The 23,421-nt window shown below is 41.7% G+C and overlaps 1 protein-coding gene across 1 annotated transcript in view; it reads right to left on the bottom strand.

Annotated features, from left to right (window-relative positions):
* Positions 1-23,415, bottom strand: part of Mtmr9 (myotubularin related protein 9) — a 41,154-nt gene extending 17,739 nt beyond the window's left edge. The window contains exons 1-4 of the mRNA XM_010622787.2: positions 23,196-23,415; positions 9,010-9,118; positions 2,339-2,464; positions 496-669 (exon numbers count right to left, since the gene is read on the bottom strand). Of these exons, the coding sequence (XP_010621089.1) occupies positions 496-669; positions 2,339-2,464; positions 9,010-9,118; positions 23,196-23,377 (591 nt within the window). The 5' untranslated portion in view covers positions 23,378-23,415. The remainder of the gene's footprint in view (positions 1-495; positions 670-2,338; positions 2,465-9,009; positions 9,119-23,195) is intronic.
* Positions 23,416-23,421: the final 6 nt, after the last annotated feature.

Raw genomic sequence — 23,421 nt, 5'->3', positions numbered from 1 at the left:
CTTAGAAACTATTTAAAAAACTAACACTCCAAAGCCATTGCCTATTCCATCCCAACTTTCATATTTTCTGAAGTAAATGACAGGTACCACTCTCTTCTTTTGAAAACAGAAACACCTGCTCAATGGGCCTTTCCTACAAACAGAAACTTGGTGGGAAGGGTTAAAGCACTTCACCCATAGCCGGGGCAGAGAAATTTCTCATTTTTCTACCTTAACAATGTCGGTGCAGACATCAAATCAACACTGGTTTTCTTTGCACTGCATCCTGAAGGCAAATCTATTTGTGCTTTCCTAAAGTCTAGCAGCTTGCAGAAAGAATCCGGTTGCATCCTCATCGGAGAAAACATCTTCATCCTCATCCCCTGGAGTTTCCAGGAAGGAAATCCTGGCGGGCGACTTGGACAATCAGCTCCGGGAACCGGATGGCAGAGAAGGGACGTTCCTGAAAGATCCCGTGCGAGCCCCTCGGCCCAGGCAGGAGTCCCGCACACTTACCATTCCATTTTTTTTGTAATAATAGCTTAGCACTGGGAAGCGCCCTCCATGCCGAAATGAAGCTACTTTCCGAAGAGCTTCATCATCGATGGATTTGGGCACGATGACAATTGGTGGGTACGAAGGACAGACAGCAAATTCCTTATTGATATAGCTTAGCCTCCATTCACTGGTCTGGAAAATACAAAACACTTCAGAGCTAAGAAAATACCTTAATGTTGCAAAAATAATCTGAAAAAGTTTAAAAGGCCTGAAAGAACACTTTTCACAAATGAGAAGCCATGTCTCAGGGATCTAACTGAAGGAGCCGTACCTTGTCCTTAACACTCCAGAGACAAGAAGGCCAGCTTCCCACACTGCTAGGTACGCTAGAAAGTTCCTAGAAAGCTCTTCCTCACATTGAGCAAAACCCATTGTTCTGCAACTTCCTCTATCAGTTTTTTATTTAACCATGATTCCAGACAACACAGCTTCAGTTCCCGACACCGTATTAAGTATCTGACGGATATTTCCCCTGAAGTCTTCTATTCACCACATAGAATATATCAAGTTTACCGTGGCCAACATCATCTTATTTGTCCCTTTCTGGGGCCGTCCAGTTTGTTCACAGTCTTCTTAAAACAGATCACAGGAAGACTGTGATACGCCAAATAGTGCTTACATACAATGGACTGAAACAGAGCTACCACCTGTATCAAGTAAGGCTGGTAACATCTTCTTTAAATATTAGGTCTTCTTCCTTTATTATCCGCGCGTGTCTCTGACCTCTCTTCTCAACACCACACGTCTTTTGGAGATGTGAGAGACAGGGTTGGCTATAGTTATAATTAGTTTTTCAGTTAGTGCATAGCACAGGGGGCTGACTTGAACAATGACTTGTAGATGAAAAGACAGGCTTACTTTTGCACCTGATTCCAAGATAAACCATGGGCAGGTAATCTGTACAAACATTTTTTTGGCTACCAAGCAGATCGCCCAGACATCTCCTTTCCTGATACCCTGGCTATTATCTTCCCAACTAGGAAATAACCTAGATTCCTCTATGGTAGTTCTTATGCAGTAGCTATAAGAAAATAGCATCATGCATCTGAGAATGTTCACAATGCAATTTTTAAGGCCAAAAAAACCCTAGTGATATAAATATAGGTTGAAATTATGAACTAAATAAAAATGGTTCTTATGTAATATAACATTCCCTTTCCTTTTTCACTTGGCTGCCGTGGCCAGCTTTGCTCCTTGAATTCCTTGGTACCCTGATCCCGACCTCTTGATTATCTCAGTGCCCACATAAAGAAGTATGATGGAAGAAGAAACAAAAAAGAAAAAAAAAACAGGCAAAACCAAGACAGAAAATCTGGTTCTAGTAACTTAATTTTGGCAAGCCAAACTGTGGACAAGCAGAATTTAACACACAGGATGCGCTGGGTGGTTCTCTACGCAGTCTCAGGCACACTGCGGGTACAGCGCACTTTCTAAGGGTGGCTCAGAACCCAATTGCTACATACAAAATTGTTCGTAAGGCGACATTTAAAAATACTCAATAATTAACATGTACTTTCCCAGGACTATCTTTACGCAGATCTTAATGTCTTACAATATAATCTCCAAAGTTTAAAAAGTAGCATTGGGCATATATTAATCTAATAGAAGAAAAAGCATTTTGGCTGCAGAACTGACAGGTGATATATACTTCTTTGGGAAACAGATAAATCAGCTGCAGCTTATGCTCTTCTAAGGGAAGTGATCATTTTCACAAGGACCGTAAGGGGTTGGGTAATTTCTCTACCATGGGTAATAAACAATGCTATGATCCGAGAACCCACAGTTCTTGAATGTTACTCACAGCGGAAGAGTAGAGCTCAAACTCTTGCTCGGGGAGGAAGGAATGCCAGCCATCTTCTATCACCTCGAACATTGGCCGGTAGAAGAAGGGGTACATCAGAGTGATGGAGTCCAGGGTAGACAGTGCCTGGGAGCAGAAAGAGAAACAGCACGCCCCAGTGGAATCGCTCTCACTGACGGGGATGGTAAGGATGGGCAGCCTACTGCTCGTGCCGTGCTCGGTACAATTATAGTCTTAGTGGGGCTCAGTTCCATGCTTGTGGCATCAACAAGGCATCTCACACGTAATGTACTTGTAACAAGTATTCTTGGAGTGTAAAAATAAACCGAACACTGCTCACACCTATTCTAGGACAAAGATGAAGTAACTCCCCTTGACACAATTTAATAAAGCTATAAAAGGAGGTCCTAGAATGTCTGGGGGTCGGTCTGAGTACAAGGAGGTTTTGGTTAGTTACAGCTAATCCACTATTAACAAGTACATTACTCAGAGCCAGTGGCTAATAGTAACTATCGAACAACACGATGCAGCCCAGTGGGCAGGAGCCAGACTGCGGGGCTCAAGTTCTAAACCCAGCTGTGCAGCAGCAACTCAGCCACGTAGCTCTCCATGGCTTATTATGCCCCCTTAGGCATAATAGTGCCCTCCGCACAGGGCTCCGGGGAGCGTTAACAGAGATGCCGCATGCAGCAGGATGGGACTGGAGGTGATTTTAGCTGTCACATGGTGCACATGTGCAGAAACCACATCACCGCTACTGCCTCCTTCCTAGAGTGCTCTGCCGGTTGGCGCTTGCATGTGAAAACTGCACTGGCCATGCAAGAGCTAGAGCAAGAACTCTGCGGTCCACAAGTGGGTATAAAAGTATCAGGAACATGTGAATCCTGGGTGACAAACCAGGAAAACCTGACCGTGTGGAACAGAGAGAAGGAACACCTTGCCCTTGCTCAGCAGATTCATCCTGATGACCAGGGGGCATGGAAAAAGGTATTTATACAGATGGGGAAAAAAAGAGGGTACCTGCCCCATTTAGCATAGTTCAAACTGTAGTAACAATGAACCCTCTCTCCTGGCATGGGGAGAAGGTCCTCTGGCAAGGCTCTGAGGGGTGAGTCTACACACAATACAGCTCAGAAGGAAGTCCCTTCCTGCTGGGTCATGGTGGTCAGGCCCATGGAAGTAGGCTGGACATGTCGTTCAGCAGTTGAACAAAAACACCCATGTGAAGTTATTTTTCTATCTGTCTATAAACCATGAACTCCCTGTATAACGCTCACAAAACAGAAAATACGGAGACATGGCTGTGTAACCCATGAAGTGCGTGCATTATTTTTAGCAGCCAATGGCACCAAACAGAAAGGGAAAAGCCAGCATCTGCGTCGCGCTGGGTCAGAACCACCATTTCAAATGCAGCCAGCAACTACTCCATGGGCTCCAGGCATCGATCTCTACTCGTGACCATATTTCATGTCAGTAGAGCAAGGTCTTTTCCTTATGACACATTAATGGTAAAGAACTGAAAACATTTCAATTTTAAAAGGCAGCTGAAACTACAGACAACAAGTTGCATCAGATTTCGCAGTGTAATCTGGAAAACTGAGCACTTGCTGGTTATTCTTCCAATGGGGTTCTAGTCGTGGCAGCAGAATACACTCGGATATATGAACCCGACTGTGGAGACTGCTCAGAGATGAGCGTGGTAGTGCACATCTGCAAGGCACCTACTCAGGAGGTTGAGGCCAGAGAATCCCAAGTTCAAGGCCAGCCCTGGACAACTTACCAAGACCTTGTCTTAAAATAAAAAAGGCTGGAGACGTAGCTCAGTGCAAGGCCCTGGGTTCAATCCCCAGTACTCCCTGCACACATGTACAATCTCTGCCCACACCCTCCCTCTCTCTCAACAATGCTATAAGAGGGATTTATTTATTTTTTCTAATGATATCAGTATGTATAGGGGGCTAGAAGCCAGGAAAAGGCTAGAGGCCAGGTTCACTGTTCATATTTACTATATTATAAAAACACTCAACAAAGAATTCATTTCCTTGGGTCAAAGCAGAGAGCTCTAAGTTCTGGCTTCCATATAATGGGTCATTTGTGAAGAGCTTTGAGTAATTCACACAGCTACTTAGACAACTGACAAGGTAATAAGTGTCAGATGCCCACAAAGCTAAGCAAACACAAGGAGCAAGCCCGTGACGCCTGTGACTTTTTTTTTACCACTGTGCTCCAGCGCAGGCGGCATCTCCAACACCCACAGCTGACATCTCAGACCACCGTGGGTCCAGGGTGCTCCACAGACTGAGGATGGCAGCGTAAGAAACCAACCTCATTAAGGTACACGCCCGCACACACCTCAAGGGCAGGCCTCCTCCCACACCGTGGGACTTCTTCAATTTAACAATCTAGAAGCCACAGTGCTTTTTCATTCATGTTGGCAAATTTGGCCAAATCAATGCCACACGCTACTTTCAAACAACAGCTTTTGTACCACAAACAGCTCGGCCCATCGTCTCATCTTACGTAAAGGGGAGCAAAGGCAGAGAGAAGAAAGTTACTTGCTATTCACTGAGCACCACAACAGTTGTTCCTACTTCTCTGTTTTTGTTTGAAAACCAAACTAAATCCCAGGTACAGAGTTTCAAAGCTTCCTCCCTGTTTAACTGTTGCAGCGCTCACCGCTGAATCAGGGCCCCAGCGACACAGGCTAATCCAGCTCGCTGCCCTGAGCTACCCCACCCCAGCCCCCATCCTTCAACACTGCCTGGGCCGGCGCCTCTGCACTGAGCTGCACCACCTCTCGCTAGCCGGCTAAGTCCCCGGGCTGGGCTGCAGCTGTGATCTTCCCGCCCGAGTCCCTCGGAGGGCTGGGCTACAGGCTACGCAGCCTCTCTGTCTCTGCCTCCTGTCAACAGCTAAGCCTCGGCTTGGCGTTGCTGTTGTTGACATCAGAGCCAGATGAGTCGGTTGCTTTGAGGCAGAAAATGTAAAAATCCATGTGTCTCTATAATTATCTAAAAAATACTGTAAATACAAGGGTATTTGATATAATATAGTGATAACAGTTTAAAATAAAGCAATTTTTAATTTGACAATTTTTAATACCACAATAGCTGAAAACAGGAAAATACCGTGATCTCATCAAATGAATATTTCAACTATCCAAGTTAAATTTCTGTTACGTGTGATCTGAATTGATGCTCGATGTTGTTTATTTAAACGCAAAGCACATATATCCGGCTTTAAGAAAACTGATTAAAAATAAATACGAAGGACCAGGGATTTAGCTCAGTGGCACCACTCTTGCCTTGAAAGCATAAGGTCCTGAGTTTGATCCCTGGTATTGGGGGAAAAAAGTATGAAATTCAAATTTACTAAAAACAAAGACTATAACCACTGGTGGAAGTGCAATCTGCTCCACAGGATGTGGAAAATCCTTACAGCTGAACAGACACTTAGAAATGGCCAAGGTGATAGATTTTATATCATGTGGTTATTTCTGCCACAAGTCTGACCATAAAATTGTACCAAATAACAGAAGGCCTTCGAATGTTAGCTACTATTTGTAAGTATTAAGACAGTGAATTGTGTGTTATATGCATACTTTTGCTACAAAGTCTTACTGTAAAACTGTACCAAATAAATGGTAGAAGGCACTCAAATGGGAGCTATTACATATAGCAACTGACATAAAGGCAAGTAACAGTGTCCTTAATTTACAAAGAATAGGAAACTAACTGTCAGAGAGGTTAAGTATTTATCCATAGTCACAAGCAAGCAGGTAGTGAAATCAAGAAATCAAAGCACATGATCGTCATAGCTGTGTAACCTTAACCTTGCTTCTAGTCAGATGTGTAGGGCTGCAGCATCACAAAAGATTACACTACTGTAGTATGCTCAAGAAAGACACGTCTGCACCCAACTGCTGATCTGGAAGGGAGAGATAGAAACGCTTGCTGGTGATTTTAGTGTCTGAGAAGCCCCCAAATCCGGCAGGAGAGAGTGACCCAAAGGCAGCTTCCCCAGCGCACCAGGAACTGCCCATGACAACAAGGCCAAAGTGCTCTGACTGTACTTCTTTACTGGATTAAAATCCCACAAAGTATGGTATTTGAACAAACCCATTCGAGAAGAAAAAAAATGTTCACAGCTGTCTTTGACACATAGGAAAACACCAAGATTTATACAGTAAACAAGAAGTATGAAGCAAAACTTTCAAGTTTCTCCTAAGAACTTCTTTACTAAATATTCTAATGGTTTTTATAAGTAAATACTTGTAGATACTCAAGTGAAACTATGTCTTCTATTTGACCAATATGAACTCATGAATTCTTATAAAGTCACTGGAATAAAACTCCATGGAATTTTAAGCAGTTCATAGAATTAGAGTTATTCATATAAAACAAGTAATACTAAAAACTGCTAAAGTTAAAAAATAAAGTCCTATTACACTCATACAACGGGAGTCAGGGTGACACTTTCCCTGTCAGTCTTCAAAATCAGAGTCAGAAGACATGACCAAGTATCTAATGAAGACGCATACAAGCTGGTTCGATCAGAACACAACTTTTCTCTGCCATCATATTTTGCCTCCAGAATAATACAAAGAAAAAAAGCATAAAAAACAAAAGGGTTCTTGCACACCAATAATGAATCCACCAAGAAAGAAATCAGGAAAACAATTCCATTCACAATAGCTTCAAAAAAATTAAATATCTAGGAATCAATCTAACCAAGAAGATACAAGACTTCTACAATGAAAATTACAGAACACTGAAGAAAGAAATCAGACCCTAGAAAATGGAAAGACCTCCTTTGTGCATGGACTGGAAGACCAGGTACCATGAAGGTGGCCATTTTACCAAAATCGATCCACGGATTCAATGTGATTATTATTAAAATACCACATCTGTCACAGAACTAGAAAAAAACCTATTCTAACATTCATATGAAATGAGAAAAAAACCCAGAAGAGCCCATGCAATTCTGAGCAAGAAGAGCAATGCCGGAGACAACACAATGGCAGCTACCAAGTTATACTACAAAGTCGTAGCAACAAAAACAGACATATAGACCGTGTACAGATATTCCTCATTTAACAACCCACTGCTTAATGACTGGACTTACAACCCTAGGTGTGCTGTTTGGATTTATGACCTACACTTTTTTCTTTCATACAGTTCTGTACAATCTGTTTATATAGCCTCAATGTCTTTTTTTGTAAAGTACACCTTGTTTAGACAGTACTGTAATTTTTGCTGATTGCACTAGAGTAGTTTTAGGTTGTGCTATGCATTACAGTACTGCATGTAAGGGTTCTGCAAATTAAAGCAAAGTCATCAAGTTGGCATTTCCTTTGAACATTTCTTTGTTCTGAATATTGTAATATACATCCTAAACACAATTCCTCATTAGGCAGCCAATTAATTTATCAACCTACTTGCAGGAACAAAACTTGTTCGTTAAACCAGGAATGTCTGTATTCCTTTATTCTTGAATACAGCATAAGATACACAATCAAACCCATGTACCCAAGCCAACTGATTTCTGAAAAAGGGGCCAAAAACATATACTGGGGAAAAGACAGCCTTTTAAAAGATGGTACTAGGAAACATGCATAAGATTCAAACTAGATCCCTCTCAGCCTGCACTAAAATAAAATTAAAATGGAGCAAAGATTTAGATATAAAACAAGAAACTTTAAGACTGCTGGAAGATAATCCTAGGGAAACACTCGAAGCCACAGACACAGCCAAATGCTTCTTGGATAGAATGCCAACAGCACAGGAAATATCAAGAATCAATAAATGGGATTACATCAAATTAAAAAGCTTCTTCATAGCAAAGGAAACAATCAACAGAGTGAAGAGTCACACAACAGAATGGGAGAAATACTTTGCCAGCTACTATTAACACAGGATTAAGACCCAGAATATATAAAGAACTAAACAATTTAACATCAAAAAACCAAATAGCCCAATTACTAAGTAGGCAATAAACTGAACATACACATCTCGAAAAAGTAGTACAAATGGTCAATAAGTGTATGAAAAAATATTCAACGTGTTTAGCTATTATAGGGAAATGCAAATTAAAACATTGAGTTTCCATCTCACCCTAGTTAGACCATCATATTCAACGTGTTTAGCTATTATAGGGAAATGCAAATTAAAACATTGAGTTTCCATCTCACCCTAGTTAGACCATCAAGAATACAAAAGACAGGCCGGGGATTTAGCTCAGCGGTTCGGTGGCCTGCCTTGCAAGTGCAAGGACCCGAGTTCAATCCCCGGTACCAAAAAAAAAAAAAAAAAAAAAGACAACAATGCTGGCAAGGGTGCCAGGAATAAAAGGACTCCCTTAATCAGCTGGTAGGAATGTAGGCCAGTACACTCACTAGAGAAATTAGTGTGGACAATCTTCAAAAAACTAAAAACAGGGACAGGGATTTAGATTTAGCTCAGTAGTTTTGCCGCCTGCCTCGCAAGCACAAGGACCCAAGTTCAAGCCCTGGTACAAAAAAAGAAAAAAAATCAAGCTATGTTAAACTCATGTACCAAATTCCCAAAATAAGCCTTACCATTCAGTATTACTTACATGCATTTAAAGACAAAATACCCTTATCACACACACACACACACACACACACACACACACACACACACACAACTTACCTCAATAGAACTGGCTATATTTAAACATTCCTCCATTCCAGGAATATCCAACTGAATAATTCGAAAATCTTTACATTTTATGATGATTGTGCCCAGCGATCCCACAAATCTGTAAGAAATTGCAAATCATACTTAAGAACACATATAGTATCAATTTGAAGTATCCGATTATTTCTTTGAGAAGAAAATGAAGGTGAAATCACTACCTATACAACTTTATTCTTCCCAGGTATGCTAAGGAAGAATCAGGCTGGCATCATTAATTATTTTGTTATGAAATTTTGTTTCACTTTTTCATAGAAGAGTGCTTCTACATATTTTCTTTATTAATATCTACTTGTGTCACATTAAATTAGCAAGAAAAAATGTTAAAGTTATAACATTTAAAATAAATGTATTTATGATTTTCTCAAATACATATGGTTATAGTAATTCACATTAGGCTAATTCACTTAATGAAGATTATTTGGGGTCTTCCCCACAAAGAATAAAACAAATCTGTAATTAATGTGTTACGTGTTTGTAGAGAGACACTTCTGAAGCATAGGAAACAGTTCATTTCAGATTGTACCTACTTCTGAGCATGCAACAATCCATCTAAAATACAAATGTCTCTTTTCAATACTTAAAAACTGTTAGCTTATAATATCTACATTAAACTAAGGAAAACTTCAGAGTAAACGCCATTCTAAGCACACATTTTGTATTACTAAGTTTTGCATAAATTTAATTTTACTGTAGTTGGGATATCTGGTTAGTGGTTGTTATCTACACACGCAATTGCTGATTTTATTATGTTTTTGCCTTGCCACTGATTGTCTCCGGTTCTCTTCCACTAATATTTCTGAGTATTCCCTAAACTAGGAACTCATAGATTGACCCAAATGTTACTGCATTGCTAATTTTATTTGCATTTTGCCCAACTTAGAAACACGACTCCGACAGCTACTCTTCCCTAGTTCAAATTCTTTGTCTCATGTCACCACACGGGTAATTCTGGCAGCAAACATTATCATGAGTCAAATTCTATTAAAGAAAGCACCACAGCCTTGCACAACTGACCTACACAATGGAATACCTTTATTAAAATATACTTTTACAAACATACTCTTGGCACTTCTACTTACAGTCAAGGTTGGGATAACAGGGACTAATTCACTCTCCCACCTCAAACAACCAAAATGAACATATAAAACATAAGGAATGACTGTTTCCAAGCCAAAAATGTCAAAAAAACAAAGAGCAGTGGTCCCTGAGAGACAGAAACAAGGGGAGTCCTGTGAATGCTTCCTTCAGCTGCTCTGAGAGTTTTCAAGCAGGCAGGAAGAGGGAACCCGGGCAGGGCAAACAGCCAGAAAGGAACATGTGGGCTACAGGTCCCCACTGAGAAGGTCCCACAGGAAATACAGAGGAAACTGTGGAGGGGCTGGGGATTTAGCTCAGCGGCACAATGCCTGCCTGGGTAGCTCGAGGTCCTGAGTCTGATCCCTGGTACCAAAAACAGACAAACCAATAAACAACAATTGCAGAGATCTATAGAGAGTGAAACTCAAGTGCTCAGCAAAATACTGATTAGCACACGCCTGAGAATAAATCATCTGAGGCTGGTGCTGTGGTCCAAATGTTCCTGTGTTGTAAACTTAATCTCCAACACATCAGGAGCACAAGCCTGGAACACTAGGGTGGTCAAGAAGTTCCTCTCTCCTGCTTGGTTATCCTGACACTACAGAGCACACAGTACAGGGGCCTTTACCGGCACCTGGAGATGGGATCTCCCAGCTTCCAGAACCGTGAGAAGTAAATGTCTTCTCTCTACAAACTGTCCAGTCTGTGGTATTCTATTCTACAACAACACAAAATAGAGTGCAGCAGCTGGGACAGAAGCAGCTGGGAGGATCAGCGGAAGCAGATCTCACACAGGCTGGGACCTGGTCGCCCATAGACCGAAAACGGCATAATCCTCAGAAGGGTACAGTGGGAATGACACCCCTAGAATGAGCACTGCTTCCGGCCCAGCTTACAAAACCCAAGGGCCAAGACTCAGAAAGGCCAAGTGGCTTCCAAATGATTTCACTGAATCCCAAAATTAAGCTAAAGAATATTTATAACAATACAAAAATATCCAGAACCTGTCAAGGCAAAATACTAGTTATATTACAATCAGACAAAGTAGGTTTCAGAGTGACATATATTACCAGATGTGAAGGTTCTTTCCCAATGATGAAGACATCAATTTACCAAGAGGACATAAACAGTGATGCAATTAATATTGCTTCGAAAAGCATGATGCAAAAAAAAAAAAAAAAGCACCATGCAAACACTGACAGAACTGGGCCAGGGATTTAGCTCAGTGGTTCTGCTTCCTGCCTTTCAAGCACAAGGACCGGAGTTCAATTCACCAGTACAAAACAAAACAAAAAAACCTGACAGAACTAAAAGGAACTGCTCCACAACTATAATCAGAAATTTCAATATCCCTTTCTCAACTACAGACAGAACAAAGAAACCAGAAATACTGAAGACTGAAACAAACTATTGGCCAACTTGGCCTAACCGGTGTCTATGGAACATTCCATCCAATGCAAGATACACATTCTTTTTTATTTTTTACTAAGAGTACATGGAACATCTTTACCAAGACAGACCATGTTTGAGGCCATACAATAAGTCTCAACAAATCTGAAAGGATTCAAGTCATACAAAGTAAAGAATCTCAGCACAATAAAATTAAATCAGGTGCCAACAACAAAGTAACCTCTGGAAAATACCCAAAAATTCAGAAACTAGAATACTTACAAAGAACCTGTAGGTGAAAGAAGAAATCAAATGGGAATTTAGAAACTATTTGAGCTGAGTGAAAATAAAAGTATATCAAAATGTTAGGATGCTACTAAAGCAGAACCCGTGGTAAATTTACAGAATAGAGAAGCTACAGTGGTCTCAGTGTCTACTTTACCAGATAGAGCCATGAGTTAAACCAAAAGTAAAAGAAATTTAAAAAGAGCTCAGCAAAATTAAATTACTTGGAAAAGAGAAAAAGAGAAAAAAGGATTATTTAGAAGATAAAGTGAAAGTGACAAACCTCTAGCCAAACTAATCAAGAAAAGAAAGATCACAATTTACCAGTACTGAGAGTAGCAATCACTACAGATTCTACAGACACTGAAAGCACAAGAAATATTAGAAACAGCATTCACCATTTGTATTATTTATTTATACAAGGTAAATGAAATGGTCAAAGTCTTCAAAAGACACACACTACGAAGGAACTTTCAAGAAGAAATAGCCATACTAGCTCTGTATCTATTAAGCTGAAATTTTCATTAAAATCCTCCCCACAATGAAAACTCTGAGACCAGATGGCTTTACCAGTGAATTCAACACAACACTTAATGGAAAAACACTACAAATGAAAGACAAACTCTTCCAGAAAATTGAAAAGGAAGGAATTACTCTTGCTAATTCATTCCATGATGCTAACCTTACCCTATTAAAAAATAAACAAACAAATACATCAAAAAAGCTACAGAAAAATATCCTGCATGAACTTAAGATGCAAAATTTCTACACAAAATAGCAAATCATATCCAAGAGTATATAAAAAGGATAATGTAGCACAACCTGCTCATTAAAGACAACCAAAAACCAAAACCAAACGAAACAAAACAAAAAAACCTTAGCAAACAAGGAACACAAGGGAAATTTCTCAACTAAATAAGAACATTAATGAAAACAAAAACTCTAAATGTACAGCACATACCTCACCCCACAAAGAATGGCTGCTATCAAGAAATCATACAACAACAAATGTTGGTGCGGTCGTGGGGAGAAAGGAACCCTTCTCCATTGTTGGTGGGAGTGCAGACTGGTGCAACCACTATGGAAGTCAAAATGGAGATACCTCAAAGAATTAGGATTAAAGGTTCCATTTGACCAAGCCATCCCTCTGTTGGGTATCTTTCCAAGAGAATTAAAAGAATCATACCACAGTGATATATGCGCACCAATGTTTAGAGCGGCACAGTTTGTAATAGCTAAAACTTGGAAACAGCCCATTTGCCCATCAGTTGGAAACTGGATAAAGAAGATGTGATTTTTCTATAAAATGGAATACTACTCAGTCATAAAGAATGAGAAAGTAGATTCATTCATAGGCAAATGGGTACATTTTGAGGATACACTCCTAAGTGAAATAAATAAGTCACACATATGCAAATACCGAATAGTTTCTCTGGTGTGAAAAACTAAAATAGTACTCAAGATCCTAATGGGATGATTAGCAATGTGAAATAGGAAGAAAAGGACCAAAGGTGTAGGGACAGTGAGAAGGATAGGGAAAGGGGAATAAGGGAAAAAGAAAAAAATATGAGAAAAAAATGGAATTAAAGTGTTGGGAGGTGGGGAGGGGAGAAGGGGGTGAAGGGAGGGTGGGGACAAGGGGAAAAAATGAGAACCAAGACATGGCATGTAAAGGTACAAGATCCCACTAACTGTAATGTCTACCTAGAATGTACCAATAAATTCAATTTAAAAATTTAAAAAAATGTACAGCACATAAAATGCTGAAAAATTCTAAGATCAAGACAGCACACAGGCGTTCACTCTCACTCTATTCGACATTATGGTGAGCCATCACGGTGAGCCTTGACATAGGCCTAGCCATGATTAAACTTTGAGTCACCTCGCCGGCACGGACTTACTGTCGCCCATAGCAACGGGCGAGTTCAGCTGGTAGCAAGATGTAACCCATAATGATTGTTATTGTTTCCATCTGGAATATGTGGGCGGTACTCTCGCTCCCGTGCAGCTCTCGCTCCCGTGCAGGTGGAGAGTATAAAAGGAAAAGGTTCCATAACAAAAAATAAAGCAAGCAAGGAACTTGAGAAGAAAGGTGCCTCCCGTCTCTCTGTCCTCGTCCTTTCAGGTTCAGGACCTGCTGGCAGGATCCTGACGTCATGGCTCGTGACACGACATTATACTGAAGGTCATCCCAACTGAAAGGAAGAAGTAAACTTTTATCCCCAGTGGCAGGACTGTGTATGCAGAAACCCATGGACTGGAAGCGTGGCTCAGCGCACAGCACTTGTGTAGATTGAGGGAACCCTGGATTTGATCCCTAGCTCTGTGCAAGGAAAAAAAAACAAAGAAGAAATGCAATGAAAACTATGAAATAGCTACTAGAACTAATAAGTTTTGGCTAGGCTGCCCAATACAATAGAAAAATCAATAGGATTTCTCTATTCTACTGCAACTATATTGTACTTCATACCCAGGATTTTCAAATACAGTAAGGCCAACAGATCAGACAACTACCACTGAAAACTAGTTTGCTGCTCACACTGGCCAAGCAGAGTGTGCACTCAGGGAAGCACTAGGCTGGCAGGAACAGGAAGAGTGATGGCAAAGCACAGGCCAGACCCTTTCATGTGGTTTTCACAGAAAAGAAAGGGCAAGGCAGGTAGGCAAACTCTTAACAGATTTAGGATTGGAGGGTCTGACTCATTTGGTGGTTGTTCGTTGTCTGGTACCTGACCCTGGGGTTAGATAAGGTAGGGGAATGGTGGCCCTAACTACAGAGGACTCATAAAGAGGCAGAGGACGGGTATGGCCTTGGGTTTGGCCTTGGGTTTGGCTGGCTCAAGCGCATGCCTGCCAGCAAACTGTTTGCTGCCCCTAGGAATTAGCTAACCCTGGGAAGGACAGTCCCTCCTCAGGTCTACAAGGTCTAAGATGTCAAAGTATCATAAAATATAGAAAACAAAAAAAAAATGACTAATACAAATAAACACTTTAAAAATAATACCACTTTAAATAGCATAAAAATATGACATGTATAACAGAAAATCCAAAAAAGGATGTAAAAGACTTATAAGAGAAAAGCACAAAGCTTTGCTGAAAGAAATTAAAGTCTAAATAAAAATAAATGAAAAGGTATACTTTGTTCAAGGATTGGAAGAGTCAATATTTTCAGATGTCAATTCTCCTTAAATTCATCTATTAATTAAAAATATTCCAATCAAAATTATAACCGGCATTTATGTAGACGTTGAAGAGCTGATTCTAAAATCCACATGGAAATGCAAATAATCTCACACAGACAAAACAACTACAAGTAAGAACAGGGCTGGTTAGCTAAGGCAGCTGTGGTGGGTTAAGGAAGGGGCAACTTGTAACACCCAGCTGAACTGAATCAGCATGATCTGGGCGTGGAGGATCCACCTGAGGATTGTTACCAATAGCCATAGAAAGAGGACTGGAGGGGAAGATGGGGGCTGTTGATGTTCTAGGAGAAGCTTGCTGCGGATGGTTTTCCTGATGTGAACTTGGCTGTTCGCATCAGAGGAGCTCGGGGCCTCGCCATCTCTGGAAATGGCTGCTGTTCTCCTCAGGGGAGCTCTGATGTTCACCATGAGCATCACTTCCTGGCTCCAGCATGGATCCTTTAGCCTGGTGGCACAGATCCTTCATCCAACTGGTGTAGATTTTCTGGCTTCCCCCACTGGCCTTTGGATCTTCCAAGTGCAGATCCTCAATACAGACAAGTATGAGACATTGCCATGCGCTCCAGGCCTCTGGCTGGACTCATGGAAGACATTGCCTCAGACTCCAAGCATTTAATTGGACTTGTGGAGGACACTGTTGTGGGATCCAGGCTCTTTGCTGGATTCTTTAGGCTTCTAGTGTGTGGTTAATCTCTTGCACTGTTCCTTATTTGACTTTTTGGGTAAATATCATAAAATAATCCTACAAATTATGTGTCTTGTATTAAATGTATTCTCTTGCCAAAACTCTGACTACAACAACGTAATTTCAAGACTTAATATACAGCTACTTGTAACTAGGACAGTGTGACAAAGGCATGAAAATAAGTAAACAGATCAATGAAAACAGAAAAGAGTCCAGAAATGGATGTACTTATATATGGACAAAGTTGTAAAGACAATTCATTAAAGAAACGGCAGTCTTGCCAACAAATCATGCTGGAATAGGATGTTTATTTTTTAAAAAATGAATTCACACCATGAGCCACAGACAAAAACTAAAACAAAATGGTATCTTTTACTTAAATTTTAAAACCTAAAGCTATAAGACTACTGGAGGAAAACATGGGAGAAAAATTCTTGTGACCTGAGGTTAGTCAGTGATATTTTAGATAAGACATGAAATAGCTGAATCTTGGAAGCTCCCTATATGTCCATCAGCAGATGAATGGATGAGGAATAAGTACTTACACGCAATGGAGTACTACTCTGCCATATAGAGAGATAAACGAGTCACTTGAAGTAAAATGGATGCACCTTGAGACCATAATGTTAAGTGAAATAAATCAGACACACAGGCTTAAACATCACATGGTTTCTTTTATAGGAGAACCCCAATGTATAAATAAAGAGCAAAATAAAAGATAGATAATAGGAAATAAGGAGACAGATCTTAAAAGGGAAGGGACTCTCTCACCTCCAATAAAATAGAAAAGGGAAAAGGGGTAGCCACTTAAAAGGAAACTCTTAGTATACAAAAAAGTATACACATGCACATATACACACACACACATATATTGTGTATACACACATGTATTCCCACTCTAGGGTCACTGTATTACACATGCACCCCCTTGACCTAATCATTAACTTAACCTTGCATGTAAGGTCCTCCTAAACAGCCTAAAAATGCCAGAGATAAGGCCTGGCAGGGCAAGAGAAAGCCCAGTGAAGACCATTAAGAAAGTGCACATGGAGGATGGTACAGCGTTAGGGTTCTGGGGCTTGGGAGCCATCTGTGACAGCCCTGGGGACCAATCAGGTTATGGCAAGTTCCAGGTAGGGGAGGGCGCTGGCACCCAATAAAAGAAGTCAGGAGCACAGGGCCCTTGGTTCTCCATCTTTCTGGAGCCCCTAGCCATGGTAGTTATCTATCTTCTCCTTTTTCCTCTTTTCCAATAAAATGTTCTCCTTTTCTTAACCTTTGTGCCTCTAATTCATTGCTGGTACTGAGTTTGTGATTCCAGTTGTCTGCAGAGAGCAGTGGTGTGGTGCAGACCCCGGATGCAACAGATACCGGAGATGTGAGGTAGAGAAGGATTATGAAAGACTAGAAGGAAACTTTTGGGGTAAAAAGCTCATTATCTTGATAATGGTAACAGCTTCAGGAATGTGTATAAACACCAACACATATCAAATTTTATACCTTAAATATGTACAGTTTAGTGTATGTCAAGTATACCTGATGAAAGTTGAGTCTGTTTTGTTTTGAAACAGAGTCTCACTATATATGTAGGCTGGTCCTGAACTCACTATGTAAGTTCAGGCTGGCCTCCAACTCAGAGCAATCCTCCTGCCTGAGCCTCCTGAGTTCTGGGATTACAGGCTGTGCCACCACATTCAGCAGGATAAAGCTGTTTTTAAAATCACAGGCATATTTTGCTTGAGCTGGAAAATAAATGCACGAAATAACCAAATTCTCAGTTAAAAAAATAAGTCTACAATCACACATGTTATCACTTCATAAACTTCTGTATCTATTTTTGTCTTTAAATAATCTTTTGGAAGGTGAACTCTGTTTTCCATTTGGTTGGCTTTATTTAGTGTTATAAAGTAACACCAACTTTTAAGTAAAGCCAACTTTATTTAATAAAGTAACTTTTTTTAGTGTTATAAAGAATGACTAGAGGAATTAAAAAATAACTGCTATTTTTATAAACAAAAATGCTATAAACCATTAAATTATTCTCCATTCATTCAATGTTTCTAGTCAGTTACTACTGTAGAATACTGGGCCAAGGAAAATGTTTTTTAAAAGACTAAGAGCGCTACAAAATTCCTGTGATTCACATCAATCGTCAGATTCAGTTCTGTTTTACTAGTTTCTCCTTATTATCTCCCTGTATATAGGCCTGTCCCAGAAATAAAATATTTTATCATACTTATTAAATAGCTCTTTATGGTAAGGTCACGTTTGATTATTTTCTGTATTATCAGTACAGTACCCAGCATGTACCCAATGTGAAAGCTCCAGTAAGGGACAAGGCCTGCAGCTCGGTCTTCAGGTACCTCCCGAATCTGACCACCTGCGACCACACTGGGGCTTCATTCTATCACCGTCACCATTAGCTGAACTAGTGAACATCTCTCACGGGGCCTGCTGCTTCCAGTCTTGCCTCTCTACAGTCTCTTTGCTGCCAGCAGTCAGAGTTATCGGCTAAACAGTCTACTAGTTGCTATTTCCTTGCTTTCAGCTCTCCAAGAACCCCCGTGAAAGCCACTACAGTCTACAAGATCCTTCATATCTGGCCCCTGCTTATCTTTCCAACCACACCCCGACCATCACTGCAGCCCGTGCCCCGCACTTCGACCACACCTGTGTTTTCACTCTGTGAGGCGTGAGCTTGATTGTGTTAATCTGATTGGCTTGGGAGCCGCTCAGGGTGTGTCTGGTGGCTCGTGGAGATGTGACCTTGGAACTGTATTCCTGGTCCCCTGCTGTAGCGCTGCTCCCTGGCCGCCATGAAATAAGATTTACTTCACTATTCTACCATGATGTTCCTGCCTTGGAGCAGACACGCAAGGACCGAATCTCCCAAAAACCATAAGGCAAATTAAACCTCTCCTCCTTTAAATTGTGCGTGTCAGGTATTGTGTCTTAGCCACAGGAAAGTGACTAATACAGAAAAATTGGTACCAGAGGACTGGGGCCACTGCTGTACCTGTGACTGTACCTGACCACGTGGCTTATACGCCTTGGGGCTGATTTGCAGGAGGAGCCTGAGAAGGACTGGAGATGGAGGACAGAGGAGCTTTAAATGCTGTGAGCAGAGGTTACTGGGTAATTCTGACGCACACAGAAGAGCAGAATGCTGACACTATGAGAACAGAAAGCCACCTTCAGGAGGCTTCAAGGAACAACTGGCAATTGGACTAGAGGACATTTGTGTTACACGCTGGAAAAAAAAAGTCTGTATTTGCCCATCTTTTGCGACTTTCTGGGAGACTAAGATTAAGGGCAATGGACTACGAGCAGAGGGAATTTCTATGCAGTCCAACAATCAGGCTTTGGTGTGGGTTCTCCTGGCTGCTTTTAGTCATGTTTATAGTGAGAATCAGGTGCAAAAACCAGAGGAGAAAAATTTGAAAAACAAATTTTGGCCCAGAAGGAAAGTGAGGGCCAAAGGATATGTGGCTGGTGAAGAGAGTAGTGCTATTAAAAAGGAACCAAGTAGCCTCCTCACAAGCACAAGGACCCAAGTTTGATCCCCACTACCCCCCCACAAAAAAGGAACGAAGTATTTTGTAGTACTTTGTACAGGGACATTAAAAAAAAGATGTTTGAGGGCATCTCAGGAATAAGCAAGTCCCTACCCACTGTAGTCTCAGACATGCAAAAGTGAAAACATTTCATTTGAGAAGAGAGCCCCTAGACCTCCTACCCAAGAAAAGCTGCCTAGGAAACTGGTTCCCAAGGATTCATTTCATTGTGCTAGCACATCTAGGCACTCAAGATATGACTGCTGCCATGGTCCAAGGGGGGCTGGCTACTGCCTGTGCTGGTGGAAGACTCTGGCTCTTTCATGTGATGCTGGTTTTACCAGAATGCAGAATTTGAGAGTTATGGCATCAGAGAGGTCTCTACCCAGATGTCAAAGGAAGGTCTGGGAGGCCCTGAGAGGGCAATGCATGAAGCTGTGGGGATGAAGTCAAAGGTGCAGTGGAGATCCCAGGAAGTCAGAGACGCCAGGAACATGGAACACTTGCCAAGAAAAGCTGCAAGCACTGAGCACAGACAGCCCAAGAGAAAGGCTGAGTAGGCTGCAGCCACCAATATCATAAGAGTGGGGCTGCCCAAACCCTTTGGAACTTACATTTTACCACCCTACGCCCCAGATACTGAATATGGAGCTATAGGACTTAATGACTACCCTGCTGGCTTTCAGTCTTGGCCTCATTTTTGCTATCCACCTCTTCCTCCCTTGTAGAACAGAAATCTTTACTCTGTGTCATTGTTATGTTGGGAATATGTAATTTATTTTTACAGAGGTTCACAGCTAAGAATCTGCTTATAGTCTCAGAAGACTTAGTCTCCTGAAAAATGCTGAAAGTGTTGACACTCTGGGGAAGGGATGTCTTTGGTTTCACATATGATAGCGGTATTATATTAAGTGGAATTATGACTTTTTATTCAGAGATTAAGTACGGTTTAAGGGGATATGTTTGGGTGCCAAGCTGACAAGGGGTAGGATGCAACAGTTAAGCTTTATTAAGTCAATTTGATTGGTTAGGCTCCACCATGGGCTTCATGGAGCACACTTCTGGGTGTGTCTGGGGAGGTCGCAGAGACATGGTCTTGAGTGCTATACCTGATCCCTCACCCATCCCTCAGCAGTTTCCTGCTCTACTTCCTGCCCACCACAGTCAGCAGCTTTGCTCTGCCATGTAATTCTGCCATGATGTTCCTGCCTTGGAGCCAGCCAAGCATGAATCGAATCTCCTGAAACTGTGAGCCAAATTAAGCACTTCCTCCTCTATGTTGTGGGCATCAACAACATACGGGAACGCTGGCTACACTCTCGGTTGGAGACATCAAGCATGCTCCTGACTCAGGCTCTTTGTATGCACTGTTCCCTCTGGCTGAAATGTCTTCTCCCCAGATACACTGCTGGCCCCCTCCCTCCCTTCAGGTCCTTAGTCCAGTGTCATTTGCCATCTATGAAATACTTTCTAAAGACACTGTTTCTTGGCACTCTCCAATCTTTCCCTTTATTTCCTTCTCTGTCACTTACTACTTGACGCTGCTATTCCTTATCACTTGATTGATTTATTTTGTCCATCTCCTCTCTGAGTACACAGGCACATGTCTGCTGTAGTCACCTTTCCACCTGCAGAGTCCAGGGAGTGCTCAGAGGAGCACAGAGAAATAAATATTTCTCGAGAGCAACAATTAAACTGACCTGACCACATCATGCTCTTCCCAACATACCATACTGCTTCCCAGGAAAAGCATCCATGTCTACAGCTTGTCACTTCCCCCATAACAGACTAAAATGCCCCATCTTACAGGCCTTCTTTATGCCCTAATGAAGCCCAGCACCTAGTAAATGCTAAATAAATATGAGAAAGATGAATGAATGGAGAGTAACCCTAAAAGAAAGTTAACTGGAAAAGAGGCCAGTCACAGACAGACCGAATGAGTATGCTCTGGGACCAAGACCCATTCAGGGGCCCATCTTTCTCTATTTCCTCATCCCTTATAAGTCCAAGCCACAGAGAAACTTTGAAGAGGATAAAAAAATTGGATGTAAGTTCTGGCTTCAAAAAGCTAATATGTATGTCACTATCGAAATGAAAATTTGAAAACACACTTATGAAAGAAGTACAATTAAATATTTATAAGATTTCAAGGTGAAAGGAACTACTTCTAGGTATATGATTGACAAAAAAAGTCTGTGAAAGACGTGGCCGCTGAACTGGTTAAACTGAATACTAATAAATAAGCAACAAACATGATAGCCTATGACCTCCTGAAAAACAAGAACTACATTTTATTCATCCTGTGTCTTTAATGCCTGACAAAATGTCTGGAACATAAAGGCATTTGATGAATGTTTAACAAACGGGAGGAGCAAGGCATTCCTGTAGAAGGAAGATGTCAATAAAGTACAAAGACGACAGAATACAGGGTTTTTATGAGCAACAATAGTGACAATTAGCAAGTAAAAACCCTGAAAGGATCCTTCCTGAAAGGAAATGGAGGAAAGGTTCGTGAACAGGAATGGCAAGAGACAACGCTGGGTGCAGCAGCACACGCCTTGCAATCCCAACACTCTGGGAGGCTGAGGCAGGAAGATCACAAGTTAGGGTCCAACCTGGCCACCTTAGTGACATAGCAAGACCCTCTCTCAACAAAAAAGGGGAGGGGGCTGGCATGCAGCTTGGTGTCTCAGTGTAAAGGCACCAGGTTCAATTCCATACCACAATAAAAAATAAAAATGGAGGGAAATAGGCTAGGGTCAAAATATGGAGCACGGGGAACGACAGGCTAAGGAGCTGTATCACACAGGCAACGAGACCACTGAAACCCTTTGCATCAGAGATGATTGGGGGAATCTAGTAAGTGCCCTCTGCTTGAATGAATGCAATCTACCACTGCTTCAACCAAATTGCTGAAAATTCTACCATTACGGATGATTTGAAGGTATATACTCTGTAGGAATCACTTAATATCCTGTGTGGCAGTGGAAAAAAGTGCAGTCATTCCTATAAACCAGATGAGTAATTTTCCTTCCCCAGCTAGAGTGCCCAGGGACATTGAGGCGATGGGAAGTTTAAGTGCAGGTGGAAGGACAGCTCTTTGAATTTGAGAAGATGCTGATTTTGCAAAGATGAAAAGTATGACATGCTTTTAACAGGTAGATTAGTTCCTTAGGAGCTGACTCTGTTCTTTCCAAAAGCAAAACTGAGCAAAGATGAATAAGAAGCATGAAAATTCCCTTACTGGGAGTATTAAAATGATGGCCCCGAGGTAAGAAATAGGAAGAAACAGGATAAATGGACCCCCACGCCCAGTACTGGGGACTGAACCCAGGGCCTCACCCTGAGCCACATCCCCAGACCTTTTTTACTGTTTGCTTTGAGACAAAATCTCATTACATTCCAAGTCTGAGCTCTAAACTCATGATCCTCCTGCCACAGCTTCTCTGAGTGCTGGGATTATAGCTGTGCAGCACCACACCCAGCTTAAATTGAACATTTTGGAGGCGGAAATAAAATGATTTTGTGGCATGTAGACACTAAAAATTACATACTCAGTTCCTTGAATTTTCCTCCAAAGTGGTAAAGACTATCTGAATCTTATCCAATTGCGACTTCATGAACTGTGGTTGACAATCAAGAATGATTCAAGGAATAAGACAGAAAAAGGAGATGAAATTTTACTTTGGGTAAAGGTGTCACGCTCCCAAATCGACACACAGGGCGATACAAGTGATAACTTAGAACTCCACCCAGATTTAACAGAATCCAAGCATCCCATCTGGTCATCTTTTCGTTCTCTAAAACAATTCTTAATTTAGGATTTGAGCCACTCTGCGGCCCGGCTGGGTAAAGGGTCACTCGGAAAATACCAGGAAGCTTTTCTTCGGGCGCCCACCGCAGGACCCCGGCTCCCAGCGGCACAGGGGCGCGACGGCCACTCACCGCTTATCGATGGCGTCGATGTTTGAATGGAGAAGCCACAGCTCCTCCGTGCTGTCCTGGCGTGAGGACAGGATCAGGTGGTGGCCAGTCAGGCACAGGGTCCCCTCGACGGCTGGGTAGAAAGGCCGGTGCAGCACCACACTGTCCACCCGAGGCGTCTTGATCAGCTCCGCAAACTCCATGGTCCCCCAGCGGCCGGGGCCCGGGGGCGGACGGGTGCCTCAGC

Source organism: Fukomys damarensis, unplaced genomic scaffold (assembly GCF_012274545.1).
Source record: "Fukomys damarensis isolate Sample0158 unplaced genomic scaffold, DMR_v1.0_HiC HiC_scaffold_18, whole genome shotgun sequence".
NCBI classification, from domain to species: domain Eukaryota; kingdom Metazoa; phylum Chordata; class Mammalia; order Rodentia; family Bathyergidae; genus Fukomys; species Fukomys damarensis.
This window is presented reverse-complemented; position numbering and strand designations above follow the sequence as displayed.